General features: G+C 42.6%; 2 protein-coding genes across 2 annotated transcripts in view; one reads left to right on the top strand and one right to left on the bottom strand.

The window, feature by feature from the left end:
* LOC145453227 (BCL2/adenovirus E1B 19 kDa protein-interacting protein 2-like) overlaps positions 1–22659 on the bottom strand; it is a 213560-nt gene that overhangs the window by 58716 nt on the left and 132185 nt on the right. The gene's annotated exons all lie outside the window — the stretch shown is intronic.
* Positions 2111–7732, top strand: LOC145453834 (dual specificity protein phosphatase 6-like). Its single transcript, XM_080331815.1, has 3 exons — positions 2111–2650; positions 3455–4153; positions 6740–7732. Exons 1-3 carry the CDS (start codon positions 2257–2259, stop codon positions 7063–7065), a joined length of 1419 nt encoding a protein of 472 aa, XP_080187941.1. The 5' UTR covers positions 2111–2256; the 3' UTR covers positions 7066–7732.

The raw sequence follows: 22659 nt of genomic DNA, 5'->3' as shown, positions 1-22659 counted from the left end.
ATATTCTAATAAAACGAACGAATAGCTGAATGAATTAAGGGCGAAAAAACTTGGTGCATTTTCGCCGCCTGTTGGCGTAGTAGAGCGATTTTTCCATGGAAAACTGGCCGAACTGGGGCTTTTCTGTCAAAACTTATGATAATGCTGTTGCTGAGATGCCCGCTAACCGAACATAAGTGATTACTTGAACTTGTCTTATCACATTATATGATGTTTAATAACGGGGAAGTATAATCAATGCTATATCTTAATAATAGGGCATCAAAGTTAATAATCCCTTGGAATGGGAAGGTTTTCTTGGCTCCCAAATCAGGCGAATAATGTATTAAGCTCCACCTGTCTTTACTTGTTTAGAAGGACTGCGATTCCGCTGCTACACTGTAGTTCAAGGCTTTCGATGTTGTGCAACTCGCTTTGAAGCTCGTTTCGATTGACTAATGTCCCGTTTAAAATTCCGATCAATAACATAATACCGAAAAGTGGTGATTCGATTTGATTCGGGTCAGATTTTCTGTATCCGATTCGATTATGTCCAATCCGTAGCCTACTCTTACACATACATTCGCATTCTCATAATCTCGTTGATAAAAAAATAGCTATGTACCATCGACCGCGTCAGATGTAAAGGTTTTCCTGGTATGTCTGTTCTATTAGCAGATAATCCAAGTCGTTTTTCGTGGAAAATAAATTCCATATCCGGTCTACGACTTCCGCAGATTCTCTTGGTATAGATTTAGATCTATTCTACAGGAAATTAAATTTGTATCGCGTGATGGCGCTCGTACCGTTACTGGAATGTAAAAACAGTGTCACACGCCTTTGCGATTTGAGCATCTGTGCAAATGCGATATCTTCCTGGAAACGAGGGATAATAATGTTGGAATTCATTACATCGCTGCTTCATCAGTGGATTATCCCGCGACAACCATGACCCCAAAGCTTATTACGTGGCGTAATCTAGGATTGTATTGATGGGGTCCCCCGTTCTCTTCGCAAACGAACTTAATGGCAAAATCGCTGCGACAAATCTATTTTGACAATTGTAAAGTCATCACATTTATATATACAATGGGTCTGTACAATGTACATGATATGGTTGTATGTAGTAGACAGCTGAAATTCCGAACATGATATTTTTGTATATTGTAGCCATCAGTGACTTCTTCCTTCCACCAAATTTGTAGCCGAGTCTTTATGCACAACTGTCTTGCTCTGCGATGACTGAGTCAACTAATACACTGCCTCTTGCTCTAATAGCCAACGAAATCCGCTGTTATTTGGTCACCAAAAATAGAGGATGCCCCAATTTCTGTATTACACAAAAGCAGTTACGAACAATGCTAAAGATTATAAGATTGTCCGACAGGATGCCCATCTTAAACGCCCGATATGCCTTCCATTCAATCAAGGAAGGATGCACGGATTAAGAGCGATATGCAATATGCACATTACATGTTTCACCTACAACTTCTCCGGATTAACGATACCTTCTCGGAACCGGAGCGGAGGTAGCGCAGACAGGTATCTACGTATCACAAAGCAAACATCAATTTTATTGATTGCCATTCGGAAACATAATTCAGCAGTAGCTGCGTGTTGGAATGCCTTAGAAGCCGCAACGTGACACTTACCGCTTTGTGATGATCTACGTTACTGTCCAACCTTCGTGTCAATGCATTGTTGTTATTAACTGCACTATTAGAGCATTATGAATACAATTCAGCAACCGGTTACTTTATTGGTCGTAAATTTCTTTAGCGTTCGTGCGTTTGTGTTCTTTATCCTACCTGGCTTTTATTCCCGCTAGCTCGTTATCTCGCTGTTTGTTTCCGGTTATTTCTCGAAATCCTCTTGTCGGCCGTGTCGAGGTTAGTTTCTTCCATTATCTTGAGTAACGTTAATCACAAGGCGAAGTCGATAAACACAGCGTTTAGTCAGATTGCTTCTTATCACCGGAGGCTCTTTTTGCCTTGCGCCTTCCCATCTCGTTTTAATCCCAACTACTTCCTTTCTTCCGTCCGCATCCTGTCTCGATTGGTCGCGGGCGAGAGAAGTTTTCCCTGACATAAAGGCGCGAAATCTCTCTCGCATTCACCATTCAGAAATCGGCTTCTTGCAGTGCATGAGGCTAGAACTGTACGAAGTGTTGTATTCGGTACTAATGCTGTTGTGTGAATTTGCAGAAACTTGGTAGAATATCTTGCATCGTACTCTACGATAGTATATTATATTCGTGCGCGTACCTTCGGATAGAGTATGCAACTGACTACGTCGACGTTTGGGAGGTTGACTGCAATGAATTTCAAACAAGCCGATTGCTTGAGAGACGACCTCAGTCGAGGCGATAAAATCGTGTTACTGGACTGTAGGGGAAATGAGGAATACCGACGCGGGCACATTCAAGGCGCCTACAATATTGTATTACCGCAAATCATGCTGCGTCGCTTGAAGACTAACAAGCTACCGCTCAAAAATCTTGTGCCTCCGTGCTTGAAGCAAGACAAGGACATTTTTCTGTCGAAGATATCCACCTCGCTGGTTGTTGTGTACGATCAGTATTCGACTGAGGTTAACGAAAATGAGTCTTCGCTGCCGACGCTGCTGTTCAACCGCATGGCTCATGAGGGCTGTCGCGTCGCCATTTTGAAAGGTAAGTCACACTGTCTCTTTGGATTAGTTAGGAGATTTTCCGTTTGACGGGTCGTCGAGTAGTACTAGAGGCACCGATATTTCAAGTGGTGTCATACTTGACACGCAACAGTTACCGGATATTTCGAGAATGCCTCGATGCGACACGAGGTTATCAGTTTTGATTTATCTCCGTGACCTCGGTATGCTCAGTAACCCATCTCGTTAGTGCAGTTTGAGCAATGCGATTCCCGTTACTATAGTCATAGTGTTTTGGGTGTAATGGATAGTGATAATGGGTGTATTTCTTACCTAATTTTCTACGTATCCAAGACTCGCCCCTTTGCGTCGTACGGGGAATCTTATCTCGATGCCATCGCAATGTGTACTTAAGAATGATTCATCAAGAGTTAGCACGCGAGGGTAATTGTCACGCTATCGGGTTGAGGATGGGTACTCTACTGTACGATTCTTTGGTTGCGGAATTTTGTATGTCGTGTTTTGTATTACTCATTGACCTACATCGCCCTATTCACAAGCTTGAGATGTACATGACAATGGCCGACGCGCGTAGCTCAAACCTGAACGCTGATCGATAGATACGTCTTGACTCTCGCTAGTTGTAAGCACAAACCGATGTTGAAATAATTTCTGCTGTGATATAGTAGCCTATAAGTCATACAGAATAGTAGCGACATCTGACACCCGATTACACCTGATACACACGAATCCGATTCGCCGTTTGCGTTACAAGTCACCTGGTCTTGCGTCAGCGAGGCGACACTCAATCCGCGATGAATAACCAAAGTCGATCATTATTTCACAGGCGGGTTCTCTAAATTTCAAGAGAACTACCCCGAATACTGTTCCAGCGAGCAGCAAGCCTTCACAGACGCGGATGACGAAGCCGGCAGCAGCAGCGGATCTCACAGCGGGGATGACACCCGAGGCTCACCTACTAACGGCCGTTGCACGCCGCCCGTGTTAGGACTAGGCGCGTTGCGGCTATGCGACGAAAACGCGAACTCACAGCCGTGCGTGATGTCGCCAAAATTGCCGGAAGGCGGCGGTCTATTCGCGCGCAGGTCGCGGAAAAACGGCCGCAAAATACCCGCGCCTTTGACAATCAACAGCGAAGGCGAGTCAGAGAACACGAACAGCGCGGATTCATCATCGCCAGAAGCCGCTCCGCTGAACACTCCCTTGTCGCCGAGCCATCACAGCAAAATCCCGAGCAAATGTCAGAGCAACGCGTCCGAGCCGTATTCGCCTTCGTGCTTTCCGACTTTCGGCAACTCCGTAGCCCCCGTCGAAATCTTGCCGTCTCTCTTCCTGGGCTGTGCTAAAGACGCGGCCTGCGAGAAAACTCTGTCGGAGTACAACATCACTTACATTTTGAACGTGACTCCGAATCTACCTAACGTTTTCGAAGACAACCCTAAGTATCATTACAAGCAGATCGCGATTTCCGACCACTGGAGTCAGAACCTGTCGCAATTTTTTCCGGAAGCCATCAGTTTCATAGGTGAGCCTTCTTGTTTTAAACGTACCTTTTGTGTATTCAAATTTCGCAGTTTCGCGCTAAGTCACGTTTTTTGTGTTTGATTTGCCGGAAGGATCTGGTCGATAGATCCGGTTTAATAACGCGATGCCCGGTAACCTGTTGGCGGCGTAAACATGTTTGTATAACCGGCGCTGTAGGATTGTGTAACCGCAAATCGTAGACTTGTGTATATTTGAAATCGTTCCGGTTGTTCGGATTGTGTGTTTTGGGTTGGGATTTTTCTTGTCAAGCGTTCGACCGTTACCGACGCGCATTGTGACGAAATCTAGAGCTTTCTTACGACAGAATACACGCTCAGCGCTAGGTCTTTGTCCCATCATTTCATTCATAACGCTAATGACATCCGGCCTCCCGCCGCGTGTCGTGTGTACGGTTTTTTATTTGCCGAGTCGGTCCCATCGTAGTCATATCCTCTTACGGTACATGGATGGTATTAGATTTAGTCATGGTTTCTCCTATTTTTGGAACAAGGCAGCCATTCATTCGCGGCACCCCCGGGCAATGCGAAGCTGGATTATCCTACGCCTCTGCCTTCTCGGGAATAAAATCCTTCCGTTGATATACACTCGGTTTAAGCGCGCGCGATTGCGTTGAGGACACAATCGGAAATGTGGAGCTTGGTAATCTGGAAACGCGTTTTGGTGGAAATCGCCTGGCTGAGACGCGCGGATGACCGACTTCCTGATCAATGGCCGCGTTTTATTTCGAGGATCACTTTAATGAACTGGCGATTGGCAGTTTTCCCCGAATTGATCTGTATTCAAAATGCGCGCATTAAAAATGTGTCTTCGTTCGCATAATTGCCGTGATGTCACCTACGTTTGTGAACACAAATATAGCCGTAAACCTTGGTGAACTGACTGTAAATAAGTTTAACGATAACTTGTACGCCCAATTTATAGCCCGACATTGTACTGCGTAATCCCGCTATTATAATAGCTCGAAGATGTCTCTAAAATGTGGTTATTTGTGGTCAGTAATGTCCAACGGTCAACATAATGTGGATAGCTTTGCTAACTGCACTACCACGAATTGTTTTGTACGACCCATTCACTTCGCGTGATGGGTAACCGGGCACCTGGCGTTGTATTCGTGTTGACGGTAAACTGTCGCGCGCAGAGTTAGTTGTTGGTCGCCTTCGAACTTGAATCGTGAATGATAGATCAATCCCATTGTTATTCGAAAGTTGTTTCGTAAGCCATCACGCAATTCGGCAATGGAAGAATTCACGTCCATACGATCTGGTAAGCCCAGCGATTTCGCACGGTTATCTGGGCATTGTCCGCAGCCGTAATCTTCGAAATCCTTTTCACATTCACAAAGATTCGCACTAGTATCCGCGGAATAACCCGATACTTCTAGCTCTGCGTGATAGGCTCTGTTGTATTTGCGACTCGGCGTGACTGCGGGTTAACCCGGCAGGCTCAGCTTTCGTAACGCGATATCGCCAGCAGTTTACAATCGCGTTACACGCGAGTGACCGCGCCTAGTAGGCACCAGTTACATCCGCGGTAATATCCAACTGGAATTACGCCTGTAAACCTTGTCGCTGTAAAGATTGCGATAATCTCGCGCAGTGTATTGGAGCACTCACGAAATCTATGTTCGTGCAGGTTGAAATCCTGTATTTGCGAATCGCTTATTATAACTCTCGGGATACTATGATTGTATGTGTTGAAACGATGCTGTCACCCGCATTTTCGGCTGTTGTTCTTTATCGCCGTCTAGCACGTCTGTCACCGGGATTATTCCCGTATAGCGTGCGAGGCCGAACGCTTTGTCACGGTTCGTTCGACGCAAATCGGGAGAACAGGACCTCCCCTATCGCGATTACGGCGCGTGTATTACCGTTATAGTACTGCGAAAGAATTGTGTGCTTTGCGTTGTTCGGCTGTCAGATTATATCTTTACCGCTCGGGTCTACAAAAATAAACAAGTCCCAGCGACAGTTGAACTAAGGTTTTCGGAAGATTGCAGTGCAATTATCGAATTCCAGGCGTTTGGATTTTCCAAAGCGCGCGTCGTGCTGTGTTTTTGGAAAGATAATATAGCTGGATTGAATCGGTAATTGAACGCTTCGCTGAGATAACATCCCGACTGGATTAACGCACTGGTGTTCGCAATTATCCGGTGCTTGATTGCCTCTTGTGTGACGTCAGAATTAGTCTGGTAATTTCGGACGACGCCGTGTTTCTGACTACCCCGAGGCGGTCGAGTGTTATTGCACAAGGCCATCGCGTGCGAACTCATCTCGTCTGCCCGCGTTTTAATGATAGGTCTGCAAACACGCGGCCTTGACTAAATATATTTTTGATAGCGCGCATTCCGCGCATAGCCCTCGTAAACAAGGCGGAACATCTCTTATCGCCCGTTACGTAAACGTTTCCGCTTATACAGTTCGCCAACTACGTATTCGCGTAGTATTTACGGCCGTTTTGTCGCCCAAAAGTTTACGACGATATTGATACGCACCTTACTTATTGTTAACTCTTCCCGCATCGGGATTTCCGGGGCTAATTTTTACAACTGTCCCGTTTTTGTTAACAGATGAAGCGCGGTCGAAAAATTGCGGCGTGTTGGTCCACTGTCTGGCCGGGATCAGCCGATCGGTCACCGTCACTGTGGCGTACTTGATGCAGAAGAACCTGTGGTCGCTGAACGACGCGTACGATTTTGTGAAGCAGCGCAAGAGCAACGTGTCGCCAAATTTTAACTTCATGGGCCAGCTGTTGGACTACGAGAAAACGCTGGGGATCAATCAACACGGCGGCGACAGCGGGATATCGTCTTCCTCTTCAAACTCGCCCCCTACATTGTTTTTTACGTCGCCATCGCCCCCTACGCCTACCCCGCAACCGTGCGCTACCAGGTAACGGTCCTGTGGCGGCGCGAACGCGTAAATTTTCGAAATTATTAAAAAAAAAGTGCTGTCTTATATCCAGACAATCTATCCTTATCTATGACATCCACTGTGCAGTTTCTTCTGTGTTATTTTCTTTTTGCTATCGATTTTGTTCGTTATGGCGACTTGCCACTACAGCCACGTGTTACGCGTGTATTTGGTCTCGTCGCGTGTTTCGTTCTGATGAAGTCGTACTGTGATGCGACGGAAATTAGTTAGTTACTGTTAGACTTGAATGTTGATGGAAATCCTATTTAAAGATACGCTGTTTATTGTTCGTTCGGATTTTATATCGACCGTGTTGCGTTACCAACGCTCTATGTTTCTGCCAAGCCACGCGATGTTGGCTTATCCGTGTTTCATGTTCGACTGTTTTCAAAGCGTGGATTTTGACCGGTTATTTTTGGCTCCCGACAAATTTTACATGATCCTGTTCGGAAAATTCCGTAATCTATCAGCTGCTGTTGGATCGTGCGAGTCGGTGGTTGTCAGCGTACAATTGCCTTTGTCGGTTATCTCAACTTGAAATGATATGGAATTGTTGAATGGTAGTTTGATTTAACCCGTATATGCACCACTGCCGCTTTATGAGTATCGCCATGCCATGTTTGTACTCCTGGGTTAATAAATTCATTCCCTATTGAGGCCAGTGTGATTACTTCGCTCGTATTCCTATTCGACGGTGGTTGATGGCTCTTATTTCAGGGCCCTTTTCATTCACAAGGACTTCGAGGTGTTGGTGCGTCCTGATACTGCACTTATCGGCTTTTACAATGACTTGGTAATAGCCCGCGACCCAGTTCCTAGTCTACGATTACGTGCGTCCTCGAAGGACAAATGAGCGGGCAGTTTAGTGTACTAGCGCCACGCCTTGGTTTTTTATCAGAAGAGGTCAATATTGTTAATTTGCCAACAGTACGACTCAACGAGCGATTTACTGTTTTATTGACGGATAATAAATTATGAAAGAAAAATCCGACTCAGCATTTGGCATACGTCAACGAGATGTAGCCGTAGCGCGCTCATTTGCCACGTTCGGTGGCGTCGTACACTGTGCGTGTGCACTGTGCAGGCTATTGCCTACCAGATTTAGTTATATATAACCTTATTCCGACCTCGATCGACCCTTTTTTATGGTGGAAATCTGTAAGGACATTCAGAACCATATCAGTCAGACACGAGACGTCTGTATGGGTACTGGGTGGATTAGCTATCGGCTATCTGCGCTTGAATCTGTTGAGATTGGTTGAAGTATGCTAGTCTCGGCTCCGTAAGTCTCGTGTTGCTGGTCGTTACCAAAACGGTGTTCCACAAACGTGTAGAGACAGGTGGCCGACTGGCCGTGTCATAAGTCGACAGTCCAGAAACAGAAGAAAGTAGCAAAATGACCATACCATGGATGTTTGAACACCATGAATACTAAACATCAGCAACGACAACAATTGTCCTTAGAGCGGACACTCGATAACTCGTGTCGCATTCGAATGTATGCTGAAGGGTTGCATTTTGCTTCAGCCTCGAGTCTTCGAGCAATACATTCGTTTCAGGTAACTTGAGACAGCGAGGATTCTTTGGACTACTTCTAACAATTCAAATATTGAATATTCCAGCCATCTAGGTACGTCGAACATACGACCCAAGAGCCACATCCGGCCCGGCGGTTGATTTCGTGGTACCCGCGGTACAACACAAAAAGTTACGACTTTTAATAGGAAATAATTCCAAGACAACAAATGTCGAGCATGTTCTGTTCATGTTCAATTGTTCAATGTTCATATGCCACGTGACCGCCCGGCCCTACAATGTAGCTTTTTAACAGTAATCACTATTAATAACAAGTACGACACTTAATTCCGAGAAGGGCAAAAAAGTCCGCGTTGCGTGCAGAGTTTTCAAGTAAGACCTGGACAGACAGAGAGGTCGTTAATTAATCACGGAGGCGTTGTATGTAAAGAATGTAATGGAAATATCTGTGGCTGTATAGCTGTCGACACGTCCCAACGTTGAAAAGCCATTTGGTGTAATTCGCCATCAAATGTGCGCTTTTAAGGTCAACTATATCGACCGAAACAACTTTGGCTCATTCAGTAGAGTTTTACATGCTGATTCCAAAAATATACACCATACCTTCTAAAATTACGTATTTTCTGAGATATCGAGCAGCGAAAGTCGCAAAATGCCACCACAGACGAAAACGGTAGTAAAATCAATGAAGCATGTCGATGACGTACTACCATGAGGATTTCTGATGCTGCGGCTGTGGTGTATGTATTGAAGTGGGATAATGTCAACCTCTGAAGCTTTGGACTGAACTGATAGCTACACGGTGTCTAGTAAATCTGATTCCGACGCTCTTGAGGAATTCCCGTATATAGGTAAGCCATTGAATGGTATATACAATCAGGCATTACTGGACGACGAAAGTACCGTACCGTTTGGTCAAATGATTGGACTTGCGCGTCTAAAACAATTGGTGTAACGCATGCATGTAAGATTGTGCGGTATGCTGACGATCCAAGCTTGAAGACTGATGCATATAACTAATACATATTGAATTTCCAGAGACGCTAGACCAGACTAGATTCACTCAAAGGAATTCAGCTCCGCCGCATGCACTGGATCCGAAGTATTCCGACGTCGCTGATCAGTTCTTACAGACTACTACTTCCACTTTATCTTTGTATGTAATAAAATGACTTTACTCAAAAGCTTTCACTGGATTCTAATACATACAGAAAAGTCGAAAGCTTTTAATTGGGTTCTAATAAATACAGAATCGCAAAAATTATAATATAGAAGGAAATTATCTCAATAAATCTCTGTGAATAAGTGATATTCCCAGGATTCTTCGGCGAATTTTCTTTTTTTAAGGTACCGTATGCTCCATCATGTCAATGTTTCTGAAATAATAATTTACAGCAGAAATTCAATCATATACACTCACTAACACTCCATTTACTTTATTTTTATTGTAACACCGGTTCAATATCTATGTGAAAGCCAGCAGCAGGACAAGAGTTTTTTATATAAGCCTAGATCAGAGGTGGTTGTTTGAAGTTACAAAACTCTGAATTTGTTGGGAAAAGTGAGGTTCAAATAATAATTACGTACCGTGACACGGCATCATCGTGATGTATGGCTTGATCTCGTTGCAATCTTGCACGTGCAGCAGCAAGGGAGGGGGTTCTGGCCACACCTCGTGGCCAACTGGTCAATGATTGAATGACAGATGTGCCTCCAGAAGTCGTTCATCACCATTGTACAGCATCCTTTGCGGTAGAGAAAGTGTGATGGCAAAGTGCTCCTACTCCGACTACAGCAGCTTATTGAAAAACACTGTACATCGGTGAGCACAGCAGCCTTCCTTATATTGGGCTGCAAAAGGGTCTTTCCGGACTTGCTTTTCTTCTGCTCTCTGCATCTGTTTTCATTGAAGTGCGGGGCAGCTAGCCGTCCTCGTCCTTACCGAGGTGGCGTTTTCATGGGATCAATACATGAGATGGAAACAGAACTGCTTGCCTTGCACGTTGGCTTCTGTACTTCCTCTACACAAGCCATCGCAAATTATAAGAACCTAAAGTACCATAAAATGAAGATTGAATAGTCCAGTCGCGCATGACGAATCAAAACTACGCAGCATCAGGTAATTTAGGCGAAGACAACAACCAACGATTGACTTGGACATCCCATTCAGTGTTACATGTATCGGCAAAATCCTCATGGTAGTACGTCATCGACACGGTTGCTGATTTTACAGCCGTTTCTCAGAGGTCGGCAGTTTGCACTGCGATATCTCAGAAAATACGTAATTTTAGAAGTTGGGATGTATATTATTGGAATCAGCATAAAAAACTCTACAAAATGAGCCGAAGTTGTTTTGGTCGATATAGTTGACCTTTAAAGCATGTCAGTTGCAATATTTTTTCTTCACATCTCCCACTTTATTTACAGTGTGTTGAGTTGGTTCAGTGCGACGGTTCCTGAAATTCTTTGCCGTGACCGAAAATCGTGTCCGTGGAGACCCAAATGCTGGTGGTTTATTAATGAAGAGACAAATTCGAATCGTCTGCGTTTACAGCTAATTATATTTTGTTTCCCATAAATCATATGCACTATGCAGGCAAGTCCAACACCGCATGGATGTTTGGATGATAGGTCAAATTGATATTAGCAAAGATTAGTTCTCATCGCCGCGCATGCCACCAACTGCGATTGCGGTCGATGTCATTGAGCTTGCGGTTCGACTGCATGGTAGGTTTCTGATGTCTTCGAACGTGTAGTCGGTTTCCTCAAGTTGCTTAGGCACGCTCGGGAACAATCGACTGGAACATGCTGGATAGTTTCCAATCTCGATACTGTGAAATCGTGTCACTCCACGGTTTCCTGATGAATTTGACGTTGTCTGCATGAAGCATCTGTCGAATATTTGGCATAGCAGAACGTACAATCGTACCGTCGGCGTCTTGTGTGTGATCCGTGGCGTCTCATCGTTACTTGGTTTGATGACACAACTCGAGATTTCATATAGGAAGCTGCAATCATTCGGACGTAGAGTAATGGCGTCACTATGCATTCCATTGAGCCTATTACAGCTGCGTCACCGTTGCAACAGGAAAGAGATCCCGGCTTGTAGAATGTGAATAGAAAGTCGAGACATAAGTAACCATACTGAATATAGCCGCACTGTTGATCAATCAAAAAAACACGATCCAGATCCGAACAATATAGTATATTTGCAGGTTGTTACTTGATGCAATAGCCTGTGACGCACAGTATGCCCGTCCACCGTCCATTCATTTGTGACTTTAGGGAATGTCTAAACATATAGGAAGGAGATGACATGTCATAACGTGCTGATTTAACATCCAAGTTCCGATTGAAACACACCTATCCAGTTGAGTAAAAGGGCATGCACTTTCCAGCGCTATTCATCACTACGTTTCTATTTGGGACCACAGAGATCGAGGTTTACCTAGAAATACCCGATCGGAAACGATGACAGTTTTCGTACTAATGCTTCTGAAACTATTGACGCAAAAGCCGTGCCGTGATTTGTTACAGAATGCGTCCATTTCAATCGGGTCCAGTACCAGCAAACTTCCTGGTATAGTGCGCAGGCATTGCGAGGGTCTCTGTTCTGTGCCCGTCTGCTTTGCGAAGCTGTAGTAGATTGTCTACCAAAGGTCAGTTCTGGACATCGTTTTCGCTGACCTATTTGTAGAATCACTAAGCCGCGCGACGCTCGACGTCAGCATTGCGTGGCTTAATCAATGGCATCCCGGAGTCTTTCACAATATGTCATCGGGTAAGAAGCCATGTTAGTCATGAATGACAAGTTATATCAGCATCATAAGACAAACAATGCCAAACACAGGTGTACTTTCTCCTTGTCTCCTTGTCCCTTGTGTATTGAAGTGACTGAAACGTCGCAGCGTTATACACTGTAAACGACTGATATGCAATTTTGATTCCAATATAGAATTTCACAGTGGCAAGCGATATTCACACTCATGTCGGTATATTTCAATTATTATACACGAGCTATATTAAACTTTTTATTAACAAGTAGTTAGCGTTATTACGCCCGAATCAAATGAATTTATAGGTCTTAACACGTAAACAATCAGCAAAACGCATTGGAATGGTATTTAGTTATTTATCGGTGAGTGCTTGGATGGCGAACACCTGCCCCAAGTACTCCCATGTCTTCAAACCAAACATCTTGAACTATATCGCTGCAACTTCTAGGTATGGATGCTCAACATGGATTGGATACTTATGATTCGGGAGAACCGGTGTTCCGTAACCTCGTGCGTATCTGACATGCATTCATCCTTAAATACCCCACTGTAATGTCAACAAGGACATTTTATGGACCTTTATCATGCGCGATGAGTGTGGAAGTAGACTGTGGGTGGATATAGAGTGTGTAAGTACGTAAGGAGTCATATGAATCGCGGTTCCAGCCATTCCAAATAATCCAGCATTTGGTCAGGTATCCTTTTACCCACACTTCCGGTTTTATATGAAGATGTCATTGATACGGTTGCCAAACTGTGGGTATAAAATTCCAAAACGGACAGCTTGTCGAACTTGTTGAAAGGCCAAAGTGCTGATAGTAATCGCCAGCGAACAAAGATAGGAAATCGGCGACGGCTGACAGCTAGCCTGAGTAGGAGTCCAGTCGAAACATAATGGGAATGATAATAATACGCGTATTGCATAAATTATGCTTTAGAGCAGGGATGGCCATTAAATCGCAGCATCACATGGTGTTTTCTGCAAACATATTGTAAGTCACATAAGCAAGATCATGCCACAAATAAGGGCCAGAGTTGGAGTGACTCATGTCTATATCCAGTATAATCATTCAATCATGTCGAACCGTTAAATTGTGAGATGCTGGCTGAATGCTGAGTCGATTCTAAATGCAGCGATCGCACATGACCAATGACCAATGACCATGACTGATATCTTATCATGGATTTCATATGATGACCTTAAACAGACAATGATTCTAAGCGTCTGGTCGTCGCAATGACTGATATTTTGGTATAGAGAGGCGGCACAATTAATTACAAGGAAGGGTTGTCACTGTATCTGGGAAGGATATGCGATGTCTCGTCATTCCTGCCAAGTTGGCCTAATACAGTATTCGGGCGAGTCAGTTTTGGTGTATATATCAATTCGATATTCGTGTTAGTATACTGGTATGCAGATGATCATAATCCACCAACACATGATTGAGTAAATGCAGTTTGGCATTTTCTCATTAACACGCCGATACTAAAGAGAGAATGATCCGCACACCACAACTACCCCATATTCACCCAAACGACAGGTTGTTGGTGACGCACAAGGGAGAAATACGTACACTGCACAATCACAGTCTCATGATTGACCCATTAAACCGATAAGCCATATAAACGCAATATTCTGTTCGTATCAGTCACGTGGAATAACCAAACGACATTCCACTTTTCCTTGTAATGTGTTTAAATCTAGGGCTAACATGTGGTAGTGTGTTATGAGTGACGTTGTGGTAAGTGAAATGATGCTGCTATAATGCAATAACGAGATCAATTAATTGGCCATTCGTCTATATCACAAGATATCGAGCGACACGATACTGCTAGTGCTCTAGCTTGAATAGATATTGAAACTGTCCGCAACTCGTTGCATCACGTTCTATATTTATACGGTGCCTCATTTGAGTCATGCATTCGGCCTGAGAACAATTTCCGAGATTGCAAAAGTCGAGGCGCGTCAGTTTCCGAGTCCATATGCAATATGCACAATTGCACAATGCACATATAATGAATAGGCGAGATTCCATTCGCAAATCAATATAGTTGTTACTGTGCATTTCGATTGTAAATTGAAACGTTCGGCATCTGTTAAATAATCTCAGACTGATGCTGCAGTTAATCATGTCCCGAATGGGACAAGTTTACAGTGGTCACTGTGTACGACCTCATGGGATCCATATGTAAGACCCCATGGCTTAACCTTCGTCAACTCCGTATTTTAAAAATACGTCGCTAGTGTCAAGCAGATGGTTACAACCGCCAGTTGCAAGGAATCTCAATATATTTTATCTCATCTCTGTTTCTGTATTGTATGCGTGCGATACGCGTTTCGCGATGAAATTATTTGATATATCTGCGGTTTAATTCCTAAAATACAATGGTACCCATGACTCACTTTTGACTGTGAGCAAGTATTATTGAACATCATCTACTATACCCTGACATGGAAACATGCTATGCAGATTATTAACGCTTTGCAAAGCAGTGTTTGGTGAGAAGTGATGATACATCATGCATGGCAGGATAAGTCGGCTACCTTGATCAATGATCATTGATCACGGTCACCTCGTGTGGATTGTCACATTAATCCCTATTCTACAGGAATTACAAATGTCCGTATATGATTGTATTACGTTCCAAATTGCAACAATGATTTTGTCATCTTAAACGAAAAAAGGCAACGCCTCAAGTTTGCACAATCACATGTCAGTAGAGGTTGTGCCATCATTGAAACTCCATCATGCCATAGCCGTACGGTACGTTGCGAAACTAGTGACTTGGAACGGACAGCGCAAACCACAGGAACAAATGTTCGCGTGTGCGATACGTGGAGAAGATAAGTAATTGCGTTATATAATCCAGTTTGAGCTGTCGCTTGTTTCGAAATATCTGCGGGTAATAAAATGTTAAACAATTAATATCCTTTCAATCCAAACATGTCAATGTAAACAGTAATTTTCTAGGCAGATGTCCCTTGTCCAATCATTCCGGCAAGTGATTGATGTGACGAATCGCATTCTATCGCTGCGATTGTGTACCATCCATTATCCCGTCATATAGCTTTCAATACAATATCCATTGTAGAATAATATTTATTAACTCGAAGACTTTTGGGGTGCCTCTTTTCAAGAGTTATCGGCACACTAAAGGGATTTAAACAGATTTAAAAGCAAAACCAAAAAGGCAAAGTATGACGCAACAATCAAAATCACAAACCATGAAATTCGCATTGTACCAATGGCAACAATAACAAACTATAAAGTATACGGACGTACGGTACTATAGTAGCAGCACAATTTGTAAATAAACAATTACACGCACGGAACAACACGCACTAATGAGAAATTTGTAGGTTATAGAGGAAATCTTTTTGTCTGCATAAAATAGGTTTGCTCAACTGAATAATAGTAGACTCCAACACTTTTAAATGAAACACAGACCTACCACGCGCAATGACAGTGAACATATTGTCATCATAGTGCTGTGCAAAGGCAAGGTTTTCACTCAGATGCTGACCAATTGACGAAGCATATGCTTGGTGATCATCATAGCAGTCTGTTTTTGCAGCCAATTTGTACTGACGTGCGAGCTCCGTGCGATCATTTGCGCAAGTTTTTGACCGAATCAATTTTGGGATATGCTGCTTGATACGCTCAAACAATCTTTGAGATGTACGTCCTACATAATTACTATCACAGTCGCACTTGTATTGGTAAACAACATTACTTGCATCAAAGGCAGGAAGTACATCTTTTCGAGAGTTGGGTAACAAGGGTTTCGTCGTGTACACTACATGCGTGTTAACGCTGTAATAGCAACGGTGAACAGCCGATTTAATAAGCTTTTCAAAACGGCTAGACACGTTACCTAGCCAAGGTAGGTGCAAAAATGCCGGGCATTTTTCTGGGCCATATTTTGGAGCTGTATCCGATATGCTCCTTTTATTCGATCACAAGTAAAATGTTGTCGATTATATGACATCAAAATTAATGCTGTCTTCTTGAACATACCTATTCTATAGCGCTTTGTGACAATACTGAGGATTTATCACCTTTTTCACAAACATGTTGGTGTTGGCCCTATGAGTAATGAACATGCGTAGAATTACAATTAGAGCCGGACCGATTATATCGGTTCGCCGATAATATCGAGTCGATATCACACTTTGATAGAATTATCATCGGTATCGGACATTGGAGGTGAAAAATATCGGCAATTTCCGTGACGTCACAACATGGTGGTAGGAAATCAGAAAACTATGATCCATGACCGCTAGACTGGACATATTGTTGTATTTCATAATTCATATAGCTTGCACTCTCGACGTGTTCTGATGCTCCCTTTCTAGATTATTTCATGTTCGAGTATGACAATGGCTGTAAAATGTAAAGCTGTTGAAATAATTGCTCTGAAGTTTCGAAAATGCGCTGTTTGAGGTAGTTTCCACCTTGTTTGAATATCGGCTGAATATATAGGTCTTATCTGTGAAGGTGTTAGATATCGGTTTTATCGGTGTCGCCCCAAGAATTCAATATCGGCCGGGCTATAATTACAATACTATTTTAAGATGCCGAAACTAGACTTGAAGGGGATGGAGGTATAGTAAACTGTAATACCGGATAGTCATACAACTCGTGTGACAGAAACGGGTATAAAAATTAGGTACTCAAAAATGGTATCTCACTAATCTGTATAGCCTACTCGATCATTATAATTGATATTTGATTGAGATTTGAGTATTTGAACCGTTGTGCTCAGTGCTATTCATAACAAAAGCTTACTATGCACGATGAAGTATATCTTCAAGCAAGAATGGCTGTGTGAGTGCAGTGCTTCCTAACAAACTTGATTAAAGCAATTACCGCTGTGTTTATTAAGATGTTGGAGATGTTACCGAGTATGACCCGGTGGATGTATGGCATGAACAAATTGCAATGACTAATGCGCAACTGTTTTACGTACGGGTTATATGAAATTCCTTAGTATCTTACAGCCATCCACTTCCTTAGGTCTACACCACATGATTGTATGGCAACATGTTGGGAAAATGTAGTTAGATGTTTACAGCATCTGTACCAGTACTATTCTCTGGTTCTCGGAACCACTGGTGCTCTTTCGCTATCACATTCACTACTGCCAAAATAATTTTAACTGCGTAAATTGATATACGCCAATTTACACTCATAGACGACGTCTCGCGACTATGCTGTAGCATGACTTATTGATGTAATCTTTCGGCAATTATATCAAGAAAAACCAATTCAACATTGATGAGGGTCGACACACACGGCGTCTAGCAGAAAAAACGGTCCTATGATTTATTCATGGGAGGGTCTTCGACGTGTTCGGCTCCAAAACGGCCGCCTGTCGAGATATTAATCACCGGCGTGGTGCGCGTGCCGCGTTTCCACATAGTGCGCACTGTCATTGCGATCGGGGTATGACTTACATTCCAGATTTACGCAACCGGATGTCATCGTCATGTTTGTTACACGTGACTCAGCGGAATCCAGTCATTCGTAACGCCGATTGTCTTGAACATTATTAAACGTGGTGTCGGTATATAGTCGTGAGCCTCCAAGCCTGTACATCAGTGATTCTAAACCTTCTTCGCTCCTTATACCTTTGTTGGTGTATCTTGTGGTTCTATACTATTACCGAGAAAACCATTACCGAGAATGGACATTACCGAGAATGCCATTACCGAGAATGGACATTACCGTGAATGGACAGTACCGAGAATGGTCATTACCGAGAATGGACACCACCGAGAATGGACATTACCGAGAATGGCCTATGTCAAGAATATAGCTTACTGGGACTGACGTTGTCGAGAAATTTATACCTGAGCATCGATACTGAATGTGGCAACGCCGTGGTGCACACACACGACCTGTCCATGTGCATAACATGCCGGCATTGCATATATTGCATTCTCGGTAATGTCCATTCTCGGTGGTGTCCATTCTCGGCAATGTCCATTCTCGGTGGTCTCCATTCTCGGTAATGTTCATTCTCGGTGGTGTCCATTCTCGGTAATGGCATTCTCGGTAATGGTTTTCTCGGTATTGACCGGACACCGTATCTTGTAACCATTGATTGACCCCCTGAATATAGAGGAAAATGAAAAAATTCACGAATACATTGAGCAATGTCTTTCTATTTCTCATGACAGTCCCGTGTGTGAAATTTTCCCTGATTTGCGCCCCCACGGTTGATGTGATAGTCCTCAAAAAGAAAAAGACGACTAATGAAAGCTATAACCGCGAAGACGGGGGATTTGTAAAGCTGAGAAATGCGATTTACTAGCGAAAAATCAGAGAGAATCATAGTCCCGACGAGAAGAATCAAGTCATACGGACCAAGTTACGCGTCAAGAAGTCTAAATTCACTTTTGCCGTTACTAGAATTTTACGTCCAAGGAGTTTGGGCAATACAGGAATCCTAGAATACAGGCAGATATATGCTATGATCGCATTTATAATGCACCAGGAATACATGCATTGAAAGCATTGGTAACAGCTAGGGTTGCCATGCGTCCTCCTTTAGGAGGATTTGTCCTTTTTTTTCAGGTTTTGGAAAATGTCCGCCGAGGACGCCAAAATGTCCTCCTTTTTGAGATATTGTCCTCTTTCTTGATAATTTTGGTCAAATTTACTGTGAAATTGGAGTGTGATACCGTAAATCAGCACCGAAGTAAAGCTCCTGCGGGTATTCCGGGAGCTGAGCCGGGAAGATGATCCTTTTTTCAGTCAACCACTTGTAAACGTGAACGAAAAAACTGTATTTTGGGCGCTGAGCGAGAAAGTTGACCTTTTTTTAGTCAATCGACCGCGAAGTGGGAAAAATTTTACCATTTTCTCAAGATTTTTCCCCGGAGTTCTGGGTTTGAAAATTTCGAAAATGTGTCCCCCTTTCCCGATTCCAAAATATGGTAACCCTAGGTAACAGTCACGTTATATTGATAAACGTTATTGAGTGAACGTTAAAATAAAGTCATATATACGGTCAACTTGTTAGATGGGTCTTTGACAACCCAAAGTAGATAGAGTTCGATCTACAATCGTGAAAATATATTATCTCCCTTGTACACGAAAGACTGTACAACGAGCCGTGGAAAAACATATATTTTCCAAAACTGTGCTGATAATTCACGATTAAATATACCAGTGGATAGGAAATTTCGATTTGAATGCAATTTTCCATCTTCCGATTCCTCATTGAGAATAAATGAACAATAATAATAATAACGATGTGCATTGCACTTTACCAAAAAGTTTCAACTGGCGCCTCAGTTAGGTAACCAACCAAGCACTGTCACTTCCCACGTCTTTAATCGAAACTATCATGGCTCACTGTCAGTCACGTGGAACGGACGTTATCATGGGAAACGATACTGCGATAGTGACACAATTTTGTAAACTGGCGTTATGTTCCAGTTGCGATGCGCTTCGTTGAATGACGAAAGTTTATGAAAGCATACGAGCTAATACATGCTGTTTCACTATCATTTGACGGGATTATGGGAATCGCTATATCGATAATTAATTCGGCATTCGGTTTGGGATGCATGCGATATTTGATACGTTAGCTTGCGGAGTGTCGTCAATTTGGTCGCATATTTAGCCTTGCCTTCTCGTTAGAGCTAGTTAGGCTGAACTAATCTGACGTTAATGTTTGCATAGTTTAGAATCATCGTTAGCCCTAATTCAAAACCCTGCGCTATTATTAGCATAATATACACTTCTGACCCTTGGTTGATGGGAGGCTTTGGTTGTTGACGCTTCATCGGAAATACTCGTGGTCTGTGATTCAGCTGCCGGGGCTGGTAAATTATGCTCTTTAGTATAATGATTGAAAGCACTCAAGCTATTGGGCAATAACATACTCACCCACTATACCCGTCATATTTCCTGTTGAACATTCTCTCGACGTAACATAAAATGGCGTCGTGGACAGTTGCGAAACTATCAGCTTAGTCGGTCCTAGTTTGTGAAATCTGTGTTTTAAAATTTTGCACTTCCATATACCCTGCCTCAAACATACGGTACCGCCAACGTCATTTGCCAATACATAATTCCAAATGCTGTAGTAATATATAGGTGGGTTAAGCTTTAGAATAAGTTATTTTCAAGTATCTTTTCACAAATTGTGCTTTTGCTGCGCTGAGAAAAACAGTTCTTATGAACGCTGAGAAAATTATTTATTATGAATTACACTGGTCAACACCGTTTTTGTTGACTTTAATCAGACAACTGATTTGACTAACTTTTGGGCGCTGAATTCAAAAATGACTTCCGCTTTTCTCCATTACGTCGAGGTTTTGGGTAAAGCACCCGCCACATTCTACAGGACAAATAAAGTGCGAGTTTCAGGGTCCAAATTTACGCTAGTAACCAATAATTCTATAGGTTGTCTAATTTGATACTCGAGCAATAGTGAGCTAACACATGTAAGCTCCAATCTACTCTGGTATACTTTACTCCCATCATGTTCAGATGTTGGGGGAAACTTTCTCCTTGCCCATCTCTGACTATGTCAAGGTTTTCAGGGAAATTATTCAGGTATTTTAGCTTTTTTAAATGTCTGGTGTCCGACATAAACATATGGCCATGGCACATTTGTATACAGGGTTACATGTGCATCTTTGTTGTCTGACCACTATGAAAACACAATATTTCAAAGCTGACACATATGATCCATTCGTGCTCTTAATATTGCATCAATTCAATGTGTCTGTATTATTCTCAATGTTTCTGCGTAATTCACGAAGATTAACTGAGTGTGCAATTGTTACTGCTTTTAAGCCGTTGGCATTTCGGAGAATGCCACACTTTAGGAATCTTTTTGAGCTATACCTATTAGGCATCTGCCATTCACTTGAGTTGTAAATCGGGATTTTTTTAACTCCTCCAGTAATCCATGGTATCAGTATCACGGCAATACACAAAGCTACCGAAAGTAGGCCTACGAAGAAAAGGCTGTTTCTCCTGGTCGAAAGTGGGATACTTTCTCTACCTTTGCCAAGTAATTTTTTCTGACTTCGTAAGGATGTTAAAAGTTCCGAAGATTTCTATTCCAAGTCCCAAAGCTTATGTCAGATCAGTTTTGTTGATGAACTAGTCTACGTTCTGAAGCATCTTGGATTTCAAAATCTTCATCATTAGCCTGCTATCCCTAAGATCTTCCTCTTGATCCAAATTATCGAGCGTATAGGAGTTTCAAGTTACAAGTACATGGGGCATTGGACCTATAGCTGATAGTAAATATAATATTTATTTTTCTTGCTATATCCTGCAGACTGCAGTTTGCATCAAATATGTGTGTGAACTATCCTCGGATGATTGCATCCTCTAACCAAAAATGGTTGGAAGCATCAGTCTAGGTCGATACCGGTACCCTTTTCCTTGATAATGCAATTGAGTCCTTGGCTATATAACTTATTATGTGATAAAAGTGTGGATTTTTATATGGTATCAAAAAGTAATATGGCTAAATTCGTGAAAATGTTCATATCTTCGGCCTATGTCGTCGAGAAAAAACTTGAACCAACGGCATTTTTGGAATCAGCACGTCAAAATTAGCCTAAATCAACTGCAAAGTCAAAGTCAACGATTTTTTCGTTCAAAATTGTTGCCTACACTGTAAAAAATCTGGTAGATTTACTGGGAAATCTCTGTAAATTTTGCCACGAATTACCGGTCGCAGCCAATTACTGTGCGTATCTTGTAATTTTACATTTTGATATGTAATATTACCTTAATATAGCTGTAAAGTAAGTTACCAGAATTTCTTCGCAAAATTACTGACAGTTACTCGTTACTGCAGTTTACCGGGCTATTGGCAAAATTGATTAGCTTCAAAATCGCTGCAGCCAATGTATACGTAGAACTGAATGTTACTGATATATCATTCTAGAGGTGATTTGACATGATTGAACCTCGTTTGCGAGACTGGGGTCTGTCATACCGAAATTGTTGGCCCTAGTATCAATTTAAGCTTAGTAGGGTACAAGAAATAACTGACAATCGTAGCTAATGTGGTACACCGTAGCCATATTATATTATACGGCAATGGCTGTACTGTACGGCCAGTCTCGCTGGTTACATTCGTTGTCACGGATAAGACTGATAAGTTAGAAAATTAGTTCAGGATGTATAATATTGCTCGGGGAAACTAGAAATATTAGCACCGCATGCTCAGCTGACCATTTGTTAATGGCGGACAAGGCGACCTGTAATAGGTTACGTTAGGTG

This window comes from Botryllus schlosseri, chromosome 13 (assembly GCF_051294905.1).
Source record: "Botryllus schlosseri isolate E-star chromosome 13, Bs_hap1, whole genome shotgun sequence".
In the NCBI taxonomy this organism is placed as follows: domain Eukaryota; kingdom Metazoa; phylum Chordata; class Ascidiacea; order Stolidobranchia; family Styelidae; genus Botryllus; species Botryllus schlosseri.
This window is presented reverse-complemented; position numbering and strand designations above follow the sequence as displayed.